The 27,440-nt window shown below is 39.3% G+C and overlaps 1 protein-coding gene across 8 annotated transcripts in view; it reads left to right on the top strand.

The window, feature by feature from the left end:
• LOC138753742 (regulator of G-protein signaling 6) overlaps positions 1-27,440 on the top strand; it is a 125,786-nt gene that overhangs the window by 43,438 nt on the left and 54,908 nt on the right. For 6 of the 8 annotated variants that reach the window (XM_069917096.1, XM_069917097.1, XM_069917098.1 and 3 more), the window contains exons 2-3: positions 22,108-22,158; positions 26,835-26,941. In XM_069917096.1, the coding sequence (XP_069773197.1) occupies positions 22,108-22,158; positions 26,835-26,941 (158 nt within the window). The remainder of the gene's footprint in view (positions 1-22,107; positions 22,159-26,834; positions 26,942-27,440) is intronic. The other 2 variants (XM_069917102.1, XM_069917100.1) reach the window with 2 other exon arrangements.

Raw genomic sequence — 27,440 nt, forward strand, 5'->3', positions numbered from 1 at the left:
GACAGTGTGGGATTCGAATCACGGTCCCAATCGGTGGTGCTGTAAAGGCGTTGCACTAACCCACAGTGCCCATCACCCAACCTTCCCTTCCAGGCTTCACCACTGAGGGCAATTTGTAGCGGCCAAGAAACAATAAAAATCATGCAGATCTGAAGCGAAGAAGCATAAATTGCCTGGAAAAATAGGCTAATTAGGATTTGATGCAACCACATTTAAATGTTGAAGCACTGTTCCCTTTCGCCAATGCGATGGAGACATGTATATTAAAGTATTTTCGCAAGACAAAGGAACAGAAGCAGGCCACTAGGCCCATCCAGTCCATTCCGTAAATCTACACTAAGCTACTCTACACTAGTTCCAATTTCCGGCCTTTTCCCCATATCCCTTGATGCCCTCACTAATGAGATGCTTGTCTATTTCTTGTTTAAATATTCCCAGTGATCTGGCTTCCACTGCTGTATGCGGCAGTGAGTTCCACAGACCCACGACCTTCTGGCTAAAGAAGTTCTTCCTAATCTCTGTTTCTAATGGATAACCTCTAATTTTCAGACTACGATCCCTTGTCCTCGATTCACCCACCAAGGGAAACATCTTACCCGCATCCACCCTATCTAAACCTTTCAAAATACAAAATGTCTCTATGAGATCTCCTCTCATTCTCCTATACTCCAATGAATACAGCCCAAGAGCTGCCAAACGCTCCTTGTTCGTTAGCCCTTGCATTCTGGGAATCATCCTAGTAAATTTCTTATGCACCCTCTCCAGCAACATCACATCCTTTCTAAGATAGGAGGCCCAAAACTGCACACAGTACTCCAAATGAGGCTTCACCAGTGCCCCATAGAGCCTCATCAACACCTCTTTACTCTTATACACTATTCCTCTTGAAATGAATGCCAACATAGCATTCACTTTTTTCACTTCCAATTTCACCTGGTCATTAACTTTCTGATTTCCTTGCACGAGGACACCCAGGTCCCTTTGCACATCCGAAGTCTGAATTTTCACCCCATCCAAAGATAATTCTGCCTGTTTGTTTCCACTGCCAAAATGTACAACTGTACATTTCTCTATGTTAAATCTCATCTTCCATAATTTTGCCCAGTCTCCTAATCTATCTATTTCCTTCTGCAACTTTACAGTTTCTACTACACTTCCTACTCTGCCATCTATCTTGGTGTCATCTGCAAATTTGGCCTCAAAACCATTCATACCACAATCCAAATCATTAATATAAATTGTAGACAGCACCAGCCCCAATACTGACCCCTGCAGAACACCACTAGTTACAGGCAGCCTCTTTGCTTCCTGCCTATCAGCCACTTTTCTATCAAGTTTAATAATTTCCCTGTAATTCCATGGGCCTTCATCTTATTTAGCAGCCTAATATATGGCACCTTATCGAAAGCCTCTTGAAAATCTAAATAGATAACATCCACATCCTTTCCTTTGTCTATCCTACTTAAGATTTCTTCAAAAAACTTTAATAGGTTGGTCAGGTAGGATCTACCCTTTAAAAAACCAAGCTGACTTGGACCTATCCTGTCATGGATCTCCAGGTATTTCATCACCTTATCCTTGAGGATCGACTCTAATATCTTCCCAACCACTGACGTCAGACTAATCGGCCTATAGTTTTCTTTTTTCTGTCTCCCACCTTTCTTAAACAGCGGAACCACGTTTGCGACCTTCCAATCCTCTGGAATCTCTTCAGAGTCTATCAATTTCAGGAAGATCATTGCCAATGGATCTACAATCTCCAAAGTCACCCCTTTCAAAACCTGTGGATGCACCTCATCCGGCCTGGGAAATTTATCAATCTTTAATCCATTTAGTTTGCCTAGCACAATTTCTCTAGTAACCCTAACTGAATTTAACTCTACTCCCTGAAGCCTCTGTCTGTCCGGGATATTATTAATGTCTTCCATGGTAAAGACAGATGCAAAATGTTGATTAAGTTCCTCTGCCATCTCTTTATAACCCATTACAATTTCCCCAGCATCATTTTCTATCGGTCCTATGTCAACACGTGTCTCTCTTTTATTTCTTATATATTTGAAAAAACTCTTAGTATCGTTTTTAATATTGTTAGCTGATTTCCTTTCATAGCTCATCTTTTCTTTACAAATGACTTTTTTTGTCTCTTTCTGTAATTGTCGAAAGGAATCCCAGTCCTCTGATTTCCCATTAATTTTAGCTTCCTTGTATGCCCTCTCCTTCGCTTTTATCTTAGCCTTCACCTCTTTTATTAGCCACAATGGTACCATCTTTCCTTGGACAAATTTCTTTTTCCTTGGAATATATCTATCTTGCATGCCTTTTATTACTTGCAAAAATATCTTACAGTCCTGATCTGATCCTCCAATTAGTTTGCTTTCCCAGTTTACTTGAGCCAGTTCCTTTCTCATACCACTGTAATTTCCTTTATTCCACTGAAAAATTGATACATCTGATAATTTTTTTTCCTTTTCAAATTTTAAATTAAATTCAACCATGTTATGATTGCTGGTTCCTAGAGGTTCCATGACCTTTAACTCCCTAACAACCTTGGGTTCATTGCTTATGACCCAATCCAGAACTGCAGATCCCCTGGTGGGCTTTTCAATAAGCTGTTCTAAAAAGCTATCTCTTAGGTTTTCTACAAACTCTCTCTCCTGGCTTCTAGAATTGTCTTCTCTTTCCCAATCCCCTGCCATGTTAAAATCTCCCATAATTATTTTGATATTAGCCTTGTGGCTAATATTTCCTGCTGTATCTCATTATCCACTTCCCGGCTGGTGTTTGGGTGCCTGTATATAACTGCTAATATGGTCTTTTTACCCTTGACATTTCTTAATTCAACCGATAATGATTCTATCTCTTTAGACCCTATGTCCCTTCTTTCTATTGATTGAATGTCATTAATTATCATCAGAGGGTGGACTCGGGAGAGCCAGTGGATGTGGTGAATTTGGACTTCCAGAAGGCCTTTGATAAGGTACCGCACGGGAGTCTAGTGGGCAAGATCAGGGAGCATGGTATTGGAGGTAAGGTGCTGACATGGATAGGAAATTGGTTAAGAGATAGGAAACAAAGGGTTGGAGTAAATGGGTCTTTTTCAGAATGGCAGGATGTGACGAGTGGAGTGCCTCAGGGATCGGTGTTGGGTCCTCAGTTGTTTGTAATTTATGTTAATGATTAGGATGAGGGGATTATAAATAACATGAGCAAATTTGCAGATGACACTAAACTGGGTGGCGGTGTGGGGTGTGAGGAGGATGTAAGGAAAATGCAGAGGGACTTGGACAGGCTGGAGGAGTGGGCGGCTAAATGGAAGATGAATTTCAATGTGAACAAATGTGAGGTTATTCATTTTGGGGGAAGTAATAGGAAAGCTGAGTATTATTTAAATGGAGACAAGCTAGGGAGTGGGGAAGTGCAAATGGATCTGGGTGTACTTGTTCACCGGTCACTGAAGGCTAGCATGCAGGTTCAGAAAGCTGTGAAGAAGGCAAATGGAATGTTGGCTTTCATAAAGAGGGGATTGGAGTATAGGAACAGAGACGCCCTTCTGCAGTTATACAGGGCCCTGGTGAGACCCCAACTGGAGTATTGCGTCTAGTTCTGGTCTCCAAACTTGAGGAAGGACATACTAGCTATAGAGGGTGTGCAGCGCAGATTTACAAGGTTAGTTCCAGGGATGGCAGGGTTGTCATATGCAGCAAGGCTAGAAAAACTGGACTTGTATCCATTGGAGTTTAGAAGGATGAGGGGGGACATGATTGAGGTATACAAAATCATCAGGTGAAGTCTGATTACTTGTTCCCAATGATGGGGGAGACGAGGACTAGAGGGCATAGTTTAAGAATACAGGGTAGGCCCTTTAGGACGGAGATGAGAAAGCATTTTTTTACCCAGAGAAGTGTGAATCTGTGGAATGCTCTGCCACAGAGGGTGGTAGAGGCGGATTCGCTGACTATGTTCAAAAGAGAGTTAGATAAGACTCTTGTGGGTAACGGAGTTAAGGGTTATGGGGATAAGGCTGGAAAGGGGTACTGATGGTAATGATCAGCCATGATCTAAAATGGCGGTGCTGGCCCGACGGGCCAAATGGCCTACTCCAGCTCCTATTGTCTATTGTCTATTGTCTATTGTCCTCCTCTACCCACCAGCCTATCTTTCCTATAGACTGTGTAACCTTGCTCCCAATCACACCCCTCATTGAGCCATGTCTCAGTAACGGCTATAAGGTCACACTTTTTCAGTGATCTCTGTTTCCAGTGAGATAATGCATTCAATCTCTTGGAGCACTAAAGATTAAAAACAAGTCTTTAATGTTTCCAAATAGTCAACTAGCACCAATGGGTCCTTTAGATTTTCCTAAAGTATTTACATGTCCTTTCACAGAGCCATAAGCTGCTGTATTATTTATATTCTATCGCTTTGATTTGTCATTAGAGGGTTGGAAACCAAAAAGATTTTACCTGATGTGATAGTACAGATCTATCACCAATGTATATAGTGTATATAGTTACAGTATCTAGACTGTGCTTACAGCGATTGGCTGAGAGCTAAGCCACGCCTATTGTCTGGGCCTTAAAGGGTTGTGTCCCTAGCCAGGTCGGATCATTCCGGACTGGTCGGCCACCTGTGAAGAGCTCCTGTCTTTTGCTAATAAAAGCCTTGGTTTGGATCAACAAGTCTTTGGTTCTTTCAACGAGCTCTACACCTGAAAAAGGAGAAGTGTAACAAGTGTGACAATTATTCCCAAAAGAGTTTAATGCAATTGATTCATCGCCTGCAATGGAGCACTTGAGTAAGACACCCCTGTTTAATTTTTCCATTGGCAAAATGCCTGTTAAGTCCTAGAGCTAGTAACTCAAACTTCTGCGGATGTTAAACACTATATCTTCCTATTTGAGCTATATCAGAGGAAGTATCAGGTCATTTTGTGATTCAGGGTTAAGTTGCATATGAGAATGGATGCTAAACCAATTAAAATTTATTTTGATGTTTGTAAAAAAATGACTGATATCCACAACCATTGATGTCAATATCAGGCACATTGTCAAAATGGTGATTAATGTTTATGCCTCATATTTCCATCTCATATTCATCCCCATCTTCTCAGAGCTAATCCGTCCCAATTTATGCAAAAAGAAAAACATTCTGTAGTAACTTATCCCACTGCTTAGAATCTTGCACATAGAAAAATTAGACCTCAGTGCCTCAAATTGAACAAGTTTCCCACCCAATTTCAGTTAGTTTGTTTTTACCTTATTGTCTGCTGAATGGATGCCTTTAAGAATGCCATCTCTCTCACCGAGTAATTCTTCTTCAGCACAATGAAAATATTTCCATCACCCTCAGCTCCCAAACTCGACTTCCAGTTCTCAAGGCAAAATGTGCACCTCCAACCCTGGCCTTCAATCATGTGAGCATTCACTTCATCAGGACCAATACCATCTTACTAGACTTTCGCACGTTACAATTCCGGGGCCCAATTAATTTTGAACTTGACAAATCATGTCAATGGGAATGTTCCTGGAAGTCACTCGATAATCTGGGAAATTCGCAAGCAGCCTTCACCTTCTCTGTTCCTTTGAGCAACTACTTGAACTATTCTTGTAATTGCACCATTTTATAAAAACTCTCATCCATGATGAAAAGCACATTTATCACTGATCTGTGCAACTCTGGCCAAGCACTAGGCCCAGGGAGGAGGCTAATGAGTTTGAACAGATGGGAAGAAATTAAGCTTGATCCAATGGAGAATGATGCAGAATCTTTAATATAGAGGCTTCAAAGGAGTCTTATTGTTGAACATTGTCGGGTAATTGATAGCGAAGTTCCATTTTTTGCCTCAGAGAAAATCAGTAAAGATCCCCACAGCAGATTAGTCTGGTTCAGCAGTGAGGAAGGTAGGAAGGTAACAGAGGCATCTAGTTGCTGTGCATTAGTAGCCCTGCAGAAAATTGTCATCCTGTTGGACCTTAAAGAGCAAATTTTAAAAAAAACATGATGGGTAAAACAAAAAAATGTGGGTTGGAATGAATTAAAGGCTAAATTTACAGCCGCATGAACACAGTTGTTGCTGATAGACTGCATCTTGCTGGGAAGTGAGGGGGAGGAGATACTGAATACTGTTGGCACATTGGCGCTAAAGATCTGCTTTTTTTTTATGGTCTCTGCTTTGACTGGTCCCACCTGGGAGGCATCATGAGTTGTGGTAAAAATACAAAAATGCTGGAGGAGCTCAGCAATTCTTGCAATATCCATAGGAGGTAAAGAAATATAACCAATGTTTTTGGCCTGAGATCTTGACAAAGAGCTCAGGCCTGAAACATTGGTGATATATCTTTACTTTTTATGAACACTGCAAAACCTGCTGAATCTCTCCAACAATTTCGCATTTTTGCTGCGATCATTGCTAAGCTGCTGGCCAAAAAAGGCAGTCAGTCAGTCTGGATATTTCTAGGTTTCTTTATTGTCATGTACTAATACACAAAATTCTTCAATGTTCACCTGCCATAAAGACACACAAAACTAGCGTTGCCTGACACCCCCAACTGTAACAGTGATAGGATCTATCAATAACTCCAAAGCCGTAGAGTGAGGAACAATAGCCTTTATTTTATTTTAGACTTGTAGCTGGCCCGATTCCAAGTGCTCGACTGAGGATAGGAAGAGGGAGGTCAACCTTTATTCCAGGGTCACAAGGGGAGGAGTTACTAGGGAGCGAGTCACCAGTGGGGGACGGGCCAGCTCCCCATTGACAGTCACATATGCACATATTTGTATCATCACATTCACCCCCTCTTTCAAAACAAAAACCCTGCCAGGTTAAAAGTCCTAGAGGTTCAGCTGGTCCAGTGGTCTCCTTCGCCTCTGTGACTGGTGCAGTTCCGCCGGTGGTATAATGGTCGGCTCCATTGCCAGTTGTGTATCCTGAGGCTGGGGAGGGAGGGCTGGCTCCATCAGAGGTGGGGCCTGGTTGTATGTGGGGGAAGTCATGGTGGTCAGAGCAGCTGGAGCAGGGTCCAGGGTGTATGGCATGGTGGGGGGGAGGTTGGGTCCTGCACTGAGTCCCTGATAGTAGGACCTAGGTTGAAGGGGGTGGGGAGTGGGCAGGGGTCTCCGGCATCCGCCAGGTCCCGGACAGGGCCCATGTCCTCATAGCCATCCGGGTACACCATCTAGGCATACTGATGGTTGCCGTGCAGGAGTTGCACCTCTTCAATCAATGGGCACATGTTTCCGCAGCAGGTGGGTCCTCCTCTCCTCTGCCATTCTTTATCTTTATTCAGATGCCTTCCTGTTTCTTACTTTTACCTTGAAGAAAGGCTAGGGCCCGAAACGTTGGTAATATACCTTTACCTCCAGTGGACACTGCGAGACCAGCTGAGGTCCTCCAGGATTTCTGCGTGTTTTTATGGACAATCACAGCGTCTGCAGACTTTCATGTTACTCCCACTTAAGTTATATTGATCCTGGATGATCAGGAAAAAATACAATTTCAGCAGGAAATAAATTCTGTCAGCATTTTTGTTAACTATTTTCTAATGGTCTTTATCTACAGTAGCTCATCGAGTAGCAGTCATACCTCTGAGCCAAAAGTTTGTGGGTTCTGGTCCCATTGCGGAAACTTGAGCTCAAAAATCTATCTTGAGAACCCAGTGTAATACCCAAGAGTGTATTGGTGATTCTGTTATTTGACTGATGCATTCAACTGAAACTTTTCTGCATTATCGGGTAAATGGCCTTAAAGTCCAAGCTGCTATTTTGAATATCAGAGGACATTTCCCAGGGTCCCAAGCAATATTTGTTACCAAACTGGAATATCTGGTCGTCATCGTTTTCGGCATTTAAGGGAGGTTGCTGTGTGCAAATTGGTTGCTGTGTTTTCCTACAACAGCTGCTACATTTATATAGTGCAATATTACTTCATTGGCTATAAAAAAAACTCAGGGCCTTCTGAGTGGGATGTGATTAATGCCAATTATTTTTTTTATCTCTTTCACAGCAGCTGGGAGTGAAGTAACAATCCCAAAATTAATTTTACATGAGGCTATATATTTTAAGACAATATTACCAGTAAGAACTGCTTGACCTGTTGAATTCCTCAAGAGATTTTTTTTTCACCGGATTCCAGTGTCCACAGTCTCTCATGTGTGTAAGAGCCTGTGTAAATATAAATTAGGCCCAGAAAATAGGAATAGTGCAGGCTCAGTGGGCCAAAGTATCCACACTTTGAGTACAAATATCTGAACTAAGCACTGAGTCAGAAGTTTGTACGTTCTAGTCTTATTCCAGTTGTTAAGCAGGAGCCAAACTCCAGAGTCTAGTTTGTCACTGGAAAGAATGTATCGGCCCCTTGTTGCTTAAGTGTAGCTACACATGAACTGGATCTTGCTGATAATATCACAGTTCTAGTAATGGCCAAAGAAACATGCGAATATCATCTTATAAAATCATGATAAAAATATGTTGTTATATTTTATAGCTCACAGAACCTTTACAAGGAGACACTATTGATCCAGACTAATAAAACCAATAAAATCCTCAGCAAAAGCCAAATTTGTCCAATCAAAAAACAAAGCCCAAAATTTTGCTTTTCTTCCCCCTATCCCTCAACCCTCCCCCAAAATAGAAAAAGAAAGAAAGAAGAAAAGAAAGCAAAGAAAGAAAACACCTGGATATATTTGTGTATATAGATAGATAGATAGATAGATAACTATTCATATTATTTTAATATAATTATTTTATCTTCTAAATATCAAATGGGAGGAACAAGAAATGTGGACGATGTAGATGGACTTTTACCAATGAAATCCATATACAGTTGCCCAATCATATAAAAATTCCCAAGTTGATTCCTTAAACTATAGGTAATCTTTTCCAAAGGTATACAGTTTTGTATTTCAGTCTGCCACCTGTCCAATCATATAAAATTGTCTGATTTCCATGTTATTGCCACACATTTCCTTGCTACCGCTGTTGCTACACGCAAAATTTTCTTTTGATAGTTGTCGAACTTCAATTCAATATCTGTTTCATATACATTGCCAAGTAAAAATATTCTCGAATCCTTTGGTATTTGTATCTTCATAATTTGTCCTAATAATATATTCAAATCTTTCCAAAATGTTTCCATTTTCACACAAGGCCAAACAGAATGTGCTAAAGTCCCTATCTCTTTATTACATCTAAAACATTTGTCAGAACAATTTTGTGTATCATTTTGTATTAATCTTTATTGTATTGTTTTCTTTGATGAATGATTAATTATTTGTATTTTATGCCAATGAAACAATAAAAAATTTTAAAAAGGCAATGGCAATGATAATGAGTTTATTGTCAAGTACATATGTACCACGCACAGATGCACCAAAATTCTTGCTTGCTGCAGCCAAATAGGTACATAAAATCCACCAACTATAGGACACCAGAAGAAGACAGGAAAAAACTGTCAGTCAGAAAAGAAATGAGATCATTTATAAACTAATTGTGTTCAGAGTAAATCCACCACTCCTGAAAGGAATTATAGGGGATTGGCATTTAGTCCACTACTCTCCACCGTTTACACGAATAATTTTGAGAATGTGTGAGTATCAATAAAATATGATGTCAATATATGTAGATGAGTAAATAAAAGAAAGTAATTAATTCTGAGGGAATTCAACAAAATGCAAGGAGAGATTCACAGGTATTCAACATCACAGAGCAGATGACAAGTGAATATCAACAAATCTCAGTGCAAGTGGATTGATTGAAGATGGAGAAATGAAGAGAGCAGTTATTTTTGGAAAATGTCTGTAGATAGTAGGGGAAAAGAATGGACGCAGAAAGAACTTACACCCATGACACAAAACCTTCGGAAGGCAATCAAGGCATTAGGGTTAGTTCTAGATGCATAGACTTCAAAAACAGAGGCGTTATGCTGGGCTTGTATTGAGCCACATGGCACAGTTACAGTCTCTTGCTTACTTAAATAACGAATAAAAAGCAAAAACAAATCAAAAAGTTATAGAAAGCCTGAGAAGAATTCATTGAATGTGAATGAATATATTCTTTTTGAATCAGGATTTTTCCCTTTGCTGAAATATGCAAACTGGCTTACAGAGGAAGTGTGAAGCAGGCTCATTTGTAGCTTTCATGCTATTCTCAGTTCTGCATTGATTTCATTGAAGATTATTGTTTTATGTCTGAAATACCCACGTGCATCAGCCTCTAATCTTTCAGCACTTACTCATCTACTGAATTAATTGGCAGAAACTATCACAAATTCTGGTAAATATTTCAAATATAATGGCTCCTACTGATTCCTGATAATTCAGGGTAATGACAAACACAATAGATGATCATAGCAACTGTATCTTATTTCTAGAAAGACTGATTAAAATGAGGCTCTTTTCTCTGGAAGGAAGACTGAGAAGTGGCCTGATAATATCTAATATTTTGAAGGCATGCGCTGAGACAGCTTAGAGATGTTTTCTTTGCAGGGGAGAGCTGTGAAAACAAATAAAAATAAATCCAGAAAGAAAATGCAAGAGAAACTTCTTTACTTAGAGATTGTTGGAACATGGACTCATTCATCCGTGGAGTGGTTAATTAAATAGCTACATGACGATAAAGGTATAAGGTTGAATGAAGTAACCTGGAAAGAGGCAGCATAAACCCTGGTGTGAACTAATCGTGCCACACGTCAAGGTTCATTGCTGGTTCAGATAAAGGAAGAGAAGAGAGTGAGAGCAGCTGCTAGAATGGGGGCAGAGGAAGAAGTCGTTGTGTGCTCTGCTAGAGGGTATGTTTGTCTCAGACTGCCTTTTCTGAGGAGCCGTTGTCTTGCCAGAGATTGTGACTCTGAGCAATCATACCTTCTCCAGCCAAAATGCAAGCTTCAAACCTGGACATTGTCCCGAGTGGGCAACAGTAGTACATCCTCACATCTTGCGCTTCACCACAACGCAGAAGCAGTTCATTCAGCCCATCGAGTCAATGTCACCTCTCGCAGCAATCCAATTAACCCCACCCCCTCACAACTTCCTAATATCACCTGCCCAACAATTCTCTAATCAGTCATCTGGCACAAGATGGCCTACCACTCAGCAGACCTTTGGAATGTGGGAAGAAATCAGGACATCGGGGGATGTCCGCACAATCACAGCAAGAACGCAAGAACATACAATCTCAAGAGGCAATCCATGGTCGGGATTGTCTGGTCTCACCTTAGCCAGTTTAATTACTGAAAAGCATCTGTATTTTTGATTGGAAATGCTTTTGCAATAAAGGCTAATATACCAATTCACTTACTAATTGGGTTCTTTGCCTCCAGATCAACTTGCAGTGATTTCTGTACACGGACACCCAGACTCCTTTGAACATTTGTGTAACTAAATCTTGTGCAATTTAGATCTTTTTTTTCTTTTAAAATTATTTTTATTGAGTTTTATCAGAAAAACAAAAAAAGCAGTAAATCAATTGCAATGAAACCTTTGAAGATTTACAAATAATAAGATATTGTACAATAGTAACACTACTTAATTCTAAATCCAATAAATGATAATGCATACAATATTGTAAGTAAGAAAAAATGAAAAGAAAAAAAATTCAAACCCACAACAGTCAAGGTTAACATTCATATTGTGTGTCATGTTAAATCAAACAAACAGCCTCAGGGGATCCAAAGAAGTACACCCAGGGACGTTCATCTTCACACCGAATTAGTTAAATGATGGAAGTGAGCTAGAAATGGGCCCCAAGTCTTAATAAAAATAAATCTTGATTTTCTCCAGATTTAAAAAGGACATAATATCTAATCGCCATTGATTATGTGTAGATGGGAACTCATCTTTCTATTTTAACAGAATTGCTCTTCTTGCTAATAAAGTGGATTGATTAGAAGATAAAATAATATTTATATCTTTAGACAAACCAAATAGATCAATTACCGGATCTGAAGTGATCCTAAATAGGGCTGAAACGTTCTAAAAATGTTGGTACAATATTTTTGCAAATTAGGGCAAGTCCAAAACAGATGTAACGAACATTGAATAATTTACATTTGTTTCAAAGTGAAATAATAGCAGAATAAATTTGAGCAAGTTTGACTTTGGAGAAATATACATGATGTAGTACTTTGAATTGAATAAGACTATGCCCAGCACATAATGATGAATCGTAAATCATCCCGAAAATTGAAGTCCATTCTTCTTCTGAGGAAGAGAAATTCAGATAATTTTCCCATTCAGTTTTAATCCCATTTAAAGAAATTGCTTTTATATTCAATAGTTTATAATATAAAGCAGATATCATGCTTTTATGAGTAAATTGTAACTTGAAGAGTTTATCGATAAAATTTGGGTCAGGAAGAGTACAAAATGTTAAAAGCTAAGAACAAACAAAATGTCAAATTTGATAGTATCTGAAATAATGTCTATTTGATATGTTAAATGTTGTCCCCAGTTGTTGAAGAGATATAAAATGTTGTTGTATAAAAAGATCTTTAAAACTATTAATACTTAAAAATTCCATTCTTGGAAACCAACATCTAAAATAGCTGATTGAAATAAATAAGTAGATATCATAAGACTTGTGACTATAAATCCCGTAAGTCCAAAAAAATTTCTGAATTGATTTGAGATCTTCAATCTGTGTGTCATTACTTCTGAGAGATCTCAACTCCATCTCAATCCAATTAGGATATTAATCTGTTTTTTTCATATTACAATAGTAACATATTTCTTATGTTTATAACCCGAGAGTAAAAATGGAAATTAGGTCGGGCTCATCCCCCATTATTTCTAGTGTTCTGAAGACACCTTTTATTCAATCTAGGTTTCTTGTTTTGCCATATATATGACATAATAATTGATTTGAAATTGTCAAAAAAGGACATAGGCAGTGATTGAAAGAGGTGTAAATTTTTAGTAGAATATTTATTTTAACTGAATTAATGCAGCTAATTATATTCAATGAGAGTGGTGACCATACTTTAAGAATTGATTTGGTTTGGTTGACTAAAAGTTGAAAGTTTACTTTAAAAAAATTAATTCTTAGTTATGATCATTCCTATGCATTTAAATTGTTCATTCACTATTTTGAATGAATATTTAGTAAAGTTTGGTGCACCCTTCAGTGGCAGTAATTTGGACTGATGAAGATTGATCTTCTAACTAGCAAATCTGCTAAAACGAGAAAGTAACGACAGTACATTTGGTATGGATAGCTCGGGGTTGGAAATGAACAATAAAAGTCAACCACATAAAGAGATATCCTTGGTTCAGTAGTTCTTCTAAACAAACCAGTAAAATCAGGATTTGCTGGCAGAGTAATAGCAAATGGTTCCAGTACTAATTCAAAAAGCAATGGGCTCAAAGGACAGCCTTGACTTGTGCCTCGATTAGTTAAAAAAGTTTGGATTGCAGATATTTGGTATGAATTGAGGCCATTGGAGATGTATATAAAAGTCTTATCCAATGTATAAAAGCTGGACCAAAATTAAATTTTGACTTGAGTGGCAAATAACTATTCCCTTTCTACTCAGTTGAATGCTTTTTCATAACATAACATAACATAACATAACAATTACAACACGGAAACAGGCCATTAGGCCCTTCTAGTCCACACCGAACCAAACACCCCTTTCTAGTCCCACCTCCCTGCACAATGCCCATAACCCTCCATCTTCTTCTCATCCATATACCTGTCCAACCTTTTCTTAAATAATACAATTGACTCCGCCACCACTATTTCTCCCGGAAGATCATTCCACACGGCTACCACTCTCTGAGTAAAGAAGTTCCCCCTCATGTTACCTCTAAACCTCTGCCCCTTAATTCTTAACTCATGTCCTCTTGTTTTAATCTTTCCTCCTCTTAACGGAAATAGTCTATCCACATCCACTCTGTCTATCCCTTTCATAATCTTAAATACTTCTATCAAATCCCCTCTCAACCTTCTACGCTCCAAAGAATAAAGACCTAATCTGTCCAATCTCTCCCTATACTCTAGATGCTTAAACCCAGGTAACATTCTGGTAAACCTTCTCTGCACTCTCTCCACTCTGTTTATATCCTTCCTATAATTAGGCGACCAGAACTGCACACAGAACTCCAAATTAGGCCGCACCAACGTCTTATACAATCTCAACATCACCTCCCAACTCCTATATTCCATGCAATGATTGATAAAGGCCAGCATACTAAAAGCCTTCTTCACCACCCTATTCACGTGAGTTTCTACCTTCAGGGAACGATGTACCGTTACTCCTAAATCTTTCTGCTCTTCTGTATTCCTCAATGCTCTCCCATTTACCACGTATGTCCTATTCTGATTCTTCTTACCAAAATGAAGCACCTCACACTTATCAGCATTAAATTCCATCTGCCATTTTTCAGCCCACTTTTCTAAGCAGCCCAAATCCCTCTGCAATCCTTGAAAACCTTCTTCATTATCCACTATTCCACCTATCTTAGTATCGTCTGCATATTTTCTAATCCAATTCACCACCCCATCATCTAGATCATTAATGTATATAACGAACAACAATGGGCCCAATACAGATCCTTGAGGCACACCACTGGTCACCGACCTCCAACCTGACAGACAATTATCCACTACCACTCTCTGGCCTCTCCCTTTCAGCCAATCTTCAATCCATTTGACTATCTTAAAATTTATACCTAAAGACTGCACCTTCCTAACTAACCTTCCATGTGGTACCTTATCGAAGGCCTTACTGAAGTCCATATAGACAACATCCACTGCACTACCCTCATCCACATTTCTAGTCACCTCTTCAAAAAATTCAATCAGATTGGTCAAACATGACCTTCCTCCCACAAATCCATGTTGAGTGCTCCTGATCAGACCCTGTCTATCCAGATGTTTATAAGTACTATCTCTAAGAATTTTCTCCACTAATTTACCTACCACAGACGTCAAACTTACAGGCCGATAGTTGCCAGGCTTCCTCCTTGAACCCTTTTTAAATAACGGAACCACATGCGCAATGCGCCAATCCTCCGGCACTATCCCCATATCTAATGACATTTGGAAAATTACCGCCAGAGCCTCTGCTATTTCCTCCTTCACTTCACTTTCATCGAAGGATAAAATACGTTCATTGTTATGAGTAGAAGGTGTGTATATGATATTCAGTAATCTATGGATATAATAATAAGGATGTATTTTTTTAATGAAACTTGTTTGATCTGAGTTTATTATACCTGATAAGACATACTCCAATTGATATGTGAAAACTTTAAATAAAATCTTAACATCTGCATTTAGTCAGGAGATCGGTCTGTAAAATGCACAATCCGCTGATTCTTTTCTTTTTTTTAAAATGAAGCATCGAAATATCTGCTTCATTAAAAGAAGGAGGTAAGTTTCCTTCTCAGAAAGAGTCATTTATTACCTAGTTTAAATGTGGGACAAGTTATTCAGAAAAGGTTTTGTAAAACTCAACTGGATAACCATCCGGCCCTGGAGCTTTACTTGATTGTAATGAAAATACTGCTTTATGCAATTCTTCTTGTGAAATTGGAGCTTCCAGATGTGTTTTTTTTTCATTTTCCTGAGAAATTATCAATATATTTAAATGGTCTAAAAATTCATTTATTAAATCATGATCATTATTAAATTCAGTGGAATATAAATTAATATAGAAATCTTTAAAAAATATTACTTATTTTGGATTGATCGGTAGTAGTATTACCATTAGGGAGACATATCTTATTAATTTGCTTCTTAGCCAATGCAGCTTTCATTTGGATATTCAACAGTTTACAGGACTTATGTCCATAAATATAAAATTGGCCTTTAGTTTTTAAAATCCATTGTTCAATCAGATGTGTAGAAAGAGGGACAAATTTAGATTTTAGATCAGTTCTGAATAGTTCTAAGCCTCTATCTTGGGCAAGGTTTAAATCAATTTGCTTAATCTGATTAATCAAATCTCATCTTTTTGTTTTTATTGGCTGTATAAAAAATGATTTGGCCATGTAGGTAGTAGGCTTTCATACTATCCCAGACCACTAAATTTGTATCATCTGGGGTTGAGTTAACATCAAAGAAAAATTGAATTTGGTTCTCTAAAAAAGTCAAAAACTCTTTATTATTAAATAATAGGGTTTTAAAGTCGACCTTGTTTTTTAATGTTCAGAGTATTTGGGAATTCCAAACTTAAAGAGACTGAAGCTTGAGGTGAAATGACCATACTTTGATACTCACAAGCTTTAACCAAGTTAATTAGCTGGTTGTCTATTTAAAAAATAATCAACCCTGGTATTGGCTTTACGAATGGTTGAGAAAAAAGAGTAATCCCTAGAGATAGGATTCAAAAATCTCCATATCTCAGAAACTCCCACATTAGATAAGAAGGGGTGTATTGTTAAAGCCAATTTCAAGAGATTAGTCTTTTTTTCCCAAAACAGTCTAAAATTGTCTTCAAACAACAATTAAAATCTATACCTAAAATTAGTGAGTATTGGGACACGTCTGGTAAAAGATCAAAAATCTTTTCAAAAAATGTTGGATCATCCACATTTGGAGCATAAATATTGGCTAAAACCACTGATTTATTCTGTAGTGTCCCAGTAAGAATAATATAGGCTCCATTTTATCCATTGTACTATTATGCAGTATAAATGGTACATTTGGTTATATTAAAATTGAGATGCCTCTAATTTTTGCTTCAGAGGTTGAGTGATAATATTGACCCTTCCATTTAAACATTGGTATGTCTTTATCTGTCTTTTAGATACATGTTCTCTCCTTGTCTATTCCTGGTACAAAAGTTGATGACTTCACACTTTTTCACATTATGCTGATTACAATGAACAACAATTTTTTTTCAAAAGGTTTGCTTCCTGAAAAACAATTGGAGATTATGATAGACAACCTCAGGCTGAACACAAAGATAATTTCAGATTTGCTGTATCACGTGGGAAGTGGGAGAAACATTAAATTAACTTTTATTGAATTTAACTTGTTTAATCGCATTATGATGCTGTCACATTGTGTTAGATCAACTGACCTAAAAATATTTCACTTCTGAATTTCAGTACTCAGCATCTAATGTCTCTTGTGTCAGTGTCCAACAAATAGTTGGCCAACATTGATCGATTCCAGTTGCCCTAATACCACTTTTCCATGGTCGCAATGTCCTGGTGAAACCTTTCACAATGTTTGTCACTGACTGCACCAAGATCAGCAGGGAAGAAGTCTAAATGTGAAGGCAGAACATGAATTTTTAATGACTTGTTGGACTTCATGGTTTTGAATGCTCGAAGCAGACTTAAAATATGACAGTAAATCAGAAAAATAGGTCATATCTAAAAAATTGTATGTGATAGGAAATTTTAAGGTGATTTTCAGGATCATCAGTTCAAAATCCATGAAATACACCCACAAATGTTCAGAAAGGAAAATCTTCATTGTCCAGTGATATTTGACTCTTCCTCGCAACTCCAAGGATATGAGTTTGATCGTGAACTCAGGTGCTGTTCAAAAAAATGAACATCTAGAAATGATCAGCTTTAAATAACTTTAGTGCTAGTAGAGAAAGTGTACTGTTACTATGTGTGACTTGATTGGAAAATAAACATAATGAAAGACATATAATGTGGTGACTATTTCAAGAGCCAGCACCTTTTTCCCAGCATGGCAGCGGCCAACATCAGAGGTCATCTGGTGAAGATGAATGGTGGGAAGTTGAGGCAACATGTCAAAAGTGTGATTTTTTTTACACAAAGAGTGGTGTGCATTCCAGGAGTGGTGGTAAAGGTTGGTATATCAGGGACATTTAAAATACTCAGATAGGCACATGGATGTTGCCAAAATAGTGGGGTTTGGACTGTGAGGTCAGGCAGGATGAGCTTAATGTGGAATAAGTTTATATGGGTAGGTGCAGCATTGTGACCTTACAGTACAGTACTGATCTGTTCCATGTTTGAGCGTTTCAGTTCCTGCTGACCATGCCAATTTTATAAATTTACATTAGGATGGTACAATGGTGCAGCTAGTAAAGCCTCACAGCTCCTGCAACTCAGATTCCAGTATGAAATCTGGTGCTGTCTGCATGAAATTTGCATGTTCTTCCCATGGCCACATGGGATTCCTCTGGATGTTCCTCTTTCTTCTCACAACTGGTGGGTCAGTAGGTTGGTTGTTCGGTGTGTAAATTGCTTCTGGGGTGTAGGTGATTGGTAAAGCATCAGGGGAAGTTATTGAGAATGTGGGTAGAATAAAATTTAGAGTTTGTATAGGTGGATCATTGACTGTTGATATCAAACAGCCTATTTCTGTGTTGTGCGACTCTGACTATACAGGGATACCCTGCATAACACAGTTTTGAAAGGATGGATTTTGATATAACGCGGTTTGACATTTCTGACCCGCAGTTTTAAATTTGCAATGTTAAATTTTTATTGTTGTTGCTATTTAAACCTCTTCATAATACTTTGCAACACTCGAGTTTAAAATATTTGAAATATAGTCGCTGAGCTGTGGAATAGAGAGAGTTAAGTGGCTGCGTTGAAAGTTATTGCTGTCCCCGCTGTGATCGGGCTTCCTGCGCTATCCTGCAGCACGCTGCCTTATGCTGATGGGAATCATTTTCATCTCTGCTCTGATGGAATAGACCGGCGAGTTTTGAACCACTAGACAAAGCCAGTTTGTATGGAGGGGAACTCTTGGAATTTGCTGTGGAATAGAGAGTATTAAGTGGCTGGGTTGAAAGTTATTGCTGTCCCTGCTGTCATCGTACTCCCTGCACTATGCCGCCGAGGTACCGATCTAACTTTGGTGAAAGTCTCATGTGGGCGATTTGACACAAATCTACATCAGACAAATATTTTCTTAAATAAACAATGTTCACTTATTGTTCAATGTAGATCTATTGCCAATAAAGATTAGTTTTATAGATCCATTTATAGGATTGGATGAATGACATTACAGTGCATTGTTAAAATGCTTTGAACAGTGCGGTTTTCCATAGCACTGACTTGCTTGGAACGTATTAACTGTGTACAGGGTATGCCTGTAAAGATAAACCTGATCCTCCCTTTTATGAATGTCTGATCCATGCTTCAACTCCAACATTATTAACATAATTGGGCTGCTCTTCTACCTTTAATACAAGCATTAGTACAACATTGAGCTTCAATGTTATTAAGCTATTAATTATCTCCTCTCAGCTGGTGCACAGAACACTGAAATGAAACACACAGGAAACATTAAAATGTTGATGAAAATATCATCCCACTGAATTTTAATCCAGTGTTTGTTGATAGATCAGAATTTGATGAATCAACCAACAGCTTCTCATTAATGTACAAAATAGATGACATTTGTAAAGATTATATGTGTTTGAAATTGGGCTGTTAGAATGGAAATGAATTTCCAAGTGTAAGGTATATTAATTGGAAGTTCAAATCAGCTAAGTAAGCTCCAGTCCTGTCTGGACACTTTATCTGAAATCTTACAGTTTGGAACTTCAATATGGAAAATGGTAGATGCCAGATAAGTGAATTTGCTGGTTGGTTGAGATTGCGTGTTGCATGGATTGGCGAATTGACTGCTGGGGCATCAATATTAAACTTTCGTATGTTTTACCTATTTATTTTCCGCGATTTTTTTTGCAACTCGTTGCTTGAGTTCCGGATAAAGGGGATTTTACTGTATTGAATTTGGAAAGACACAGATTCTGGAGTATCAGATACTTGTTTTGTAAAAATTAATTGACAATTTGTGAGATTTGTATTGGTCCATGTGCACATGGGTTCACAATGTTCTCTTTACACAGTTGATTTTATGGGGAGGGGAGTTGGTTGGAAAGGGACGGTGGTGGAAGGAAGAGGCAGGGCATGTTACTTCCACCAAACAACTGTCAATTGAAAATATTGAAGCCAGATTCTCAGAGCTCAGTGACTGACCTGATCCATGTTTTTGCGGAATCAGATTTAGAAAAAGGAAAATGTGTTGAATGGTAAGATGGCATGTTGAGGAAAACAATGATAAATGGAGTGATAATGGTTTTGTAATCTGAAGTGATATTTCAACATGTCACCATTTGTAAGTAGGAGAGAACACTGGATAGCTAACAAAGATTTGAGGAACTCAGCAAGTCCCACAGCCTTGAAGAAGGCTCAGATCCGAAATGTCAGTTATATACATTTATCTCTTACGGATACTGTAAGACCTGCTCAGTTCCTCCAGAATTTCTGTGTTTTTAACCTCCGAACAATACTCCTGGATTAATTCTTCCATTCTGTCCTTTTCCTTCTGACACCACTTCATATCAAGGAATGGTCCTTTCTCTTTACCACAAATGACCCTACTATATTTTATGTTATTATCCACCTTTTTTTTCAGTTTGTGGGATGGCACTGTGTACTGGATAGAGTTGTAGTCATTGTGTTCAAGATGTGAATGGATTGGGGTGTGTTGGACTTGAGGGAGAGCATTAGAAAAGTGCCAGTGTGGTGATAGATGAAGGTAGTTCACAGGGTTTTGGAGTGGGGTGAGGATTATATACTGAGTGTGAGCTGACGTGTTTCATTTCAAGTTTGCCCTGGACTTTAGGAGCATCAGGACTGACTTTTCTCCACTACACATCAACAGTTCTGTAGTGGATAGGACCAAGTTCTTTGGAGTTCACTTAACTGGTGACCTGTCGAGGACATACAACATCTCCTCTCTTGTCAGGAAAGTGCAACAGTGACTGAACTTCCTGAAAAAACTGAAGTGGGCAAGGCTCCCAGCCACATTTATGTCAGCCTTCGATAGGAACTCTATTGAGAGCATCCTGGTTGGCTGTGTCACAGTGTGGTATGGTTACTGAAGAAAAATAGATTGGAGGTCAAAGCACAGGACCATAAGAGTGGCAGGGAAGATCGCTGGGGTCTCCCTCTCCCCCCCCCCCCCCCGCCCCCCACCATTGTCCCTCCATTGATGAGATCTATTTAGATCATTGTCTGAAGAGATGTTTGAAATCATTGAGGACCCCTTCCATCCTGTACACAGCATCTTTCAGCTGCTCCCTTCAGGGAAGAGATAAAGGAGTATAAGAGCCAGCACCACCTGGCTGAAGAATAGCTTCTTCCTACAGTGAGATGCTCAACAGCCAAATTAACTGCTCACATTAACTATCTGAGATTCTCATATTCATGAAACAATATTTATTTATTTGAATATATGAATACTTGTTGTGCATATGTATTGTTTGTCTGTGTATGTGTTATGTCTAGTTGTGTGCCTATTTGTTTTGCACTGAGGAAGGAGAACCTTGTTTCATCAGGTTGTACTCGTGCAATCAGATGACAATAAGTTTGACTTGACTTGACATAATAGGGACAGGATAGTAATATTGAGACCATTGTCTCTCCAGCCATTCTGCTAGGATCTACACATATTGCAGAAGAAGGACTATGTAGGACCTATTCAATCCACTTTAAAGCTAAATTTTAATTGAGCACAATCCCTTAATAAAAAGGAAAATGATTACCTACAGTTCATGTAGTCAAAATTACCTAATTTTAGTGTGGTGCAAACATGCATTGCCAAAGGCTTTTACCTAATTTTAGTGTGGTGCAGACATGCATTGCCAAAGGCTTTTACCTAATTTTAGTGTGGTGCAGACATGCATTGCCAAAGGCTTTTACCTAATTTTAGTGTGGTGCACACATGTACTGCCAAAGGCTTTTACCTAATTTTAGTGTGGTGCAGACATGCACTGCCAAAGGCTTTTACCTGATTTTCTTCAACTAGGTTAATATCTTTTTGCATCAAAATGAGAATAAGGTCCCACAAATTCTTCTTTGAATTTTTGCCATCCTTTCCAGAGTGACTTAATGTTCAGCATGGATGTTGATTCAAAGCAAATTTCCAAGGCAGGAATGCTGGATTGTTTGTTTCTCTTTTGGATTACAATGGTACTATAATAATTATAGGTATAATGGGACAGATTTTTTGGCATTGATTTAAATTACATCAGTTTTACCTTCTGACGTAGCTTGATCTATTCTTAACCTCTCTGTAAATATAATTTTGCAGATAATCCTAGTGACAGCAATGTACTTGCCACCTGTTCAATCACTCATTTCCATCTCCTTTCCACTCTAGGTGCAGACATTGTACAGTGGCTGATGAAGACCCTGAACATTGAAGACCCAGGTAAAGAAGTTTAATTATGTGATTTGAAGAAGCAAAAATTCTGAAGGCATAATCTACTCTTGAAAAAGAGCTCCGACCCCAAACTGTCTATTTCTGTCCATGGAGGCTGCCTGCCCTGTCGAATCCTTCCAGCATCACATTGTTTGCTCAAGATCCCATTGTCTTCAGTTCTTGCATTGAGCAAATTAAATCTGTGCAATAAGTGCAGATTTTCACTCCCTCAGTCCTGACATACAATTAGAGAGGAAAGCAGATTGGATGATGTCATGAAGAAGAGTTGAGCCAACCAAGTAAATCATACATAGAAATATTTCTGAGATCATCTTAGTTAACAACAGAGGGATTTTCAAATATATTTGCAGCATTGTATTTCCTCTTATCATATCCAATTAAGATCTTTTGGTCTGGACTCCTTCTCCTTCCATTTTTCCCCCTTCCATTCTCCAGTCTTCATTCTGATGTTTTCCTGCTTTTTACTTATACCTTGAAGAAGAGCTCAGACCTGAATCATCAGTAATATATCTTTACTTCCTTCAGCCAATGCGAGACTGGCTGAGTTCCTCCAGCATTTCTGTGTCTTTACTGGAATCACAGTGTCTGCTGACACTCCTTGTAGCAATAAGGAATTCAAGAAATGATTAGTCCATTAAAAAAATGATAATAGGAAGCTTAAATCTGGATTAATAACTATTAAGTAAGTGGTTGCTTAACATATAGAAGGTATCTAAAAGTTTGGGAAGTTATTTTTTTTAAGACAGAAATATTTGAAAGGTTGGTAAAATGAAGACTTAGTGAACAAGATCAGAAATTGTTGGCACACTCATCAGGTCAGGCAGCTTCTGTTGGGAAGAGAAACAGAGTTAATGTTTCAGGTTAAAGACCTGAATGAACCCTAATCACTTTAATTTGTTCACTGCAACAAAACAGTGGAAACACTCGGCAAATCAGGTAGCTGTGCAGAAGGAGAGAGTGAGTTAAAATTTCAGGTCAATATCCCGATGTCAGAATTCCTTCCCTTCAAAAGTTAGAATTGAAAAGTGGAAAAGGTAAGCTTAACCATATCCCATCCGGAATTGTGCTCCAGTTTTTGGTAGCACAATAGCACTGCTGGAAGAACCATTGCCTTACAGTGCCGGTTCAATCCTGACTTCGGGTGCTGAGTTGCGTGGAGTTTGCATGTTCTCCCTGCGACCCCTTGAATTTCCTCCGGGTGTTCTGGTTCCCCCCTCCCCTCCCCACCAATTAACAAGGAAATGCAGGTTAGCAGGTTAATTGGCCACTGTGGGTAAGGGGCAGAATCTTGGTAGAGGATGTGGGAAGAATTTTTAAAAATGAGATTGATGCATGATGTGTGGAAATGGGCTGTTGGCGATGGGCGGAGGGGCTTCTTTTTGTGTTTTGTTTCTTTTGGACTCAACGATTGTTGGAACATCAAACTAACACTTTGAAGGTGTGAAATGATACTAGGATTTATTGGGTTAAATTATGGAGACATAAATTGATACTGACTAAGGTTCAAATGTATTAGATCAAACTTATTAGATGTCAAATGCTCTGGGAAAGGTGACAGGTTACATTTTTGTGCAAACTTCATTGTGAGTTCAGAAGATTGAGGGATGTGCCTCAATGAAGACCCTGATGTTTAAAATTCTAACAGGATTTGATGCAATAAAAGCTACCTCCTTTCATGCAAGAGCTCAAAACAAAAGAGTAAATAGAAACATTTGAGTCAGCTCATTCAAGGGTGAAATGAGTGAGTGTGACACGCGAACCAGCTCCCAAAATGGCGGTCGCACATCGGCAAAAAGGCTGGCTCCCAAGATGGTGCGGGGCTTCCTTCATCGAGGGGAGAAAGCCTGTGCACGGGAAGAGCCTTTTGCATTCGCCAGTGACATCATATCTGCTGGCAGCAGCGGAAACAGAAGTGCATATAAAGTCAGGCCTGGAGGCCCAAATAAAGTATTCTTGAGTACAACTCCGAATGTGCACATTGTCATTATTGTAGCACATCGCTTTTTCTCCATAAAACAAGAACTGGATCTTCTATCTCAAAAGCTTGTGAATGATGGCGCCTCGTTTTACCCTTACCAATGAGAAGAAATCTTTTCATTATGCTTACCCTATCAATCTTATAGGAATCTGTTAAGTCACCTTCAATCTTTAATTTCTGTGAAAAAGAAAAGCAATAGCCTATTTACCTTGATGATTGTCCTTCTATCTGGTACTTGTAAATTTGTAAATCTTCTCTTCTTAACATCCACCTCTGTAAGTGTATTCTGGACTTCCTAACGGAAAGACCACAGTCTGGCCGGGTCATCGGCATAACGTCGAGCAATGTCACGCTGAGCACTGGCGCAATTCAGGGCTATGTTCTCAGTCCACTCCTGTTCACGCTACTGACCCACAGCTGCAACTCCAGATCCTTCTCCAAAAGAGTCATCAAGTTTGCAGATGTCATGACAGTAACTGGCCTCATCAGCAACAACGATGAGTCAAAATGCAGGGAAGAGGTGGAAACTCTCGTGATATGGTGCAAGAGTAACAATCAGTATCTCAATGTGGACAAGACAAAGGAGATGATTGTGGGCTTTAAAAGGACCAGGAATGACACCACCACCCCCCCCCCCCCACTACACATTAATAGTTCAGAAGTGGAGAGAGTGGACTGCACTAAGTTCTTCAGAGTCCATTTAAGAAGTGGATATAACATCTCTTCACTCGTCAGGAAGGCACAGCAGTGGTTGCATTACCTGAGAAGACTGAGGTGGGCGAGACTACTGGCCACCTTTCTACAGTAGCTCTACCAAGAGCATCCTGGCTGGCTGCATCACAGTTGTGGTATGGTTGCTGTAGAGCATTTAATTGGAGGTCAATCCATAGGACCATAAGAGCCGCAGACAGGATCATTGGGGTCTCCCTCCTGCCATCAACGTGATTCTCTGGGATTGTCATTTGAAGAGGGCTCGCAAAATCTTTGAGGACCCCTATCACCTTGCGCCCAGCCTCTTTCAGCTACTCCCATAGGGTAAGAGATTCAGGAGTATCAGACCCAGAACCACCAGGCTGAAAAACAGCACCTTCCCACAGGCAGTGAGACCGTTGAACAATTACCAGGCAAACCCTCCACGACAATAAGGTATTGTTCTCCCAATTTGCAGGTGGCATCAACTTGGCAGTATATGAAGTCATGGCCAGGCATGCCAGTGTGGCAGTGGTGTGTGGAATTGGCCACTGAGATGTTCTCAGCATAGTGAGTTCAAAATGTGCACATAATACAAAGGAGATGGGAGCTGAATTTTTTTTTTGGTTTGTTTGCCAAGTATTTAATCATTTCCTAAATGGGAAGCCTGGAAACAGTATTCCCAAAACATTACTTAGAGAGTGGGCTCAGAGAAATGCTGCCATCATCATTTACTTTGATATTCTAATAATCTTGATAAGGTTTAAAATTTTAAAAAACAGAAAGGTAAACAGTTGTGGATGTCTTTGAAATTCATTTTTGCTGAAGAACGCAATGTCTCTAAAATAAAAATGTAATCACAAAAGGGAGGGTTGAAAATGAAAACAGATGGTCTTCCACGAGTCGGACGTGTAATACCTGCCGCCGCTGCTTCCTTTCCTGCAGGTCTGCCCTGGTGGTACTTACAATGAATGGCCAAACCACAGATGCACATTGTAACTCCCCAGCCATGGTGTGCCAAATTGTTTCCATTCACTGGAGGGTGCCATCTGCAATGGCGATAGAAGAGGGGATTTTTTTTAAAATTTGGTCATTTGTTTTGCAAATTGTTTAATTATTTATGTGCCCAATTCATTGCACATTTTATCTTCCGGGTATACATTTTGTTGGATGCAGAGTGTGCAAGGCACTGATACCAATATATGATCAGCATTCAAGTTACGCTAGGTTCCCTCTGACGTGAAAGTTGCTGGAGAAATATATCCTCTCACTTCCGGACAAAAATCAAGGAGAGCTCTGTGTTGTTTATAGGCAATAACTGGAGGGTGTAAGGTAAGTAAGTGACACGCCTGACAGGACTCCCAGACCTGACCAGGAGTGTCCAACAAGGAAACACTGCAGTAGGAGTGACATCATTCCGAGCATCTCTGCAACAGAGATCCCGTCGGCAGACAAGGATGGCGCACATCCAGTCATGCCCACATGAATCCCCAAAGTGACACTAAATCACCCGAAATAATTCATTAGAGAAACACAAGGACTATAGATGCTGGGATCTATGAAGCTTGAAGAACTCAGTGGGTTAGGCAACATCCATGGTAAGGTCTTCATGAAGGATCCTGACCCGAAATATTGACTGACTGTTTCTCTACAAGGATATTGGTTAGTCCTTTCAACTTCTCATTGTTTACTCAGAAAAAAGCATCAGATTCACACAAAGAAAAAATAAAATGGGAATAAATAGTGATATGCACCTTATTTTCTAGTTATATATTTTCATTTGGAATGATGCTCTGAGATCGAACAGATGTTCTAAAATGGGATTGGTGATAGACAATAGTCAAAGTGTTCCTTGTTGGACAAAGAAGCATAACAGTGGGATACAGCAATAAGGAGACATAAGATGGGAAGGGTGCTCAGGAGGAATGCTGTTTAAATCACATCAGTGGCTGTAGCAAATGGATTCAAAATATATTTTCCTTTTGCTTATTCATAGGTGAGGCAATACACTTAGGGAGTCTCATTGCAGCTCAAGGATATCTCTTTCCTATTTCTGATCACGTTCTGACACTGAAAGATGACGGGACATTTTACAGATTTCAGGTGAGCAGACATGCCTTGTTCTCCAGAATTAGTGATCGTTCTGTCTAAGGTTGTATCCCAATCCCATACAGGAGAGCTTGAGTTAGAAGGAGAGGCAGGATAGGGCTGGGACTTATTTCTTCCCTGGAACATAGAAGACTTATAGAGATGTTCAAAATCTTGATGGGCATAGATAAGGTGAAAAGTTGGTCTTTTTTTCCCAAGGTGGGGGAGTTTAAAACTAGAGAGTTTAGGTTTAAGGAGAAGGATCTGGGGGGGGGTGGGACAATTTCTTTTCTCGCAGAGGGTGATAGGCTTCTGAAACAAGCTGCCAAAGGAAGTGGTGGAGGTCAGTAGAATTTTAAATTTAAATTTAAATTAAATGTAAGTTTTCAATTGAGACGTGCGGCAAGGTAACAGGCCCTTGCGGCTCATGAGTCCGTGCCGCCCAATTACACCCAATTAACCTACACCCCCACTACATTTTGAATGGAGGGAGGAAACTGGACACCCCCGCCCC

The sequence above is a fragment of the Narcine bancroftii genome, chromosome 2, assembly GCF_036971445.1.
Source record: "Narcine bancroftii isolate sNarBan1 chromosome 2, sNarBan1.hap1, whole genome shotgun sequence".
In the NCBI taxonomy this organism is placed as follows: Eukaryota; Metazoa; Chordata; class Chondrichthyes; order Torpediniformes; family Narcinidae; genus Narcine; species Narcine bancroftii.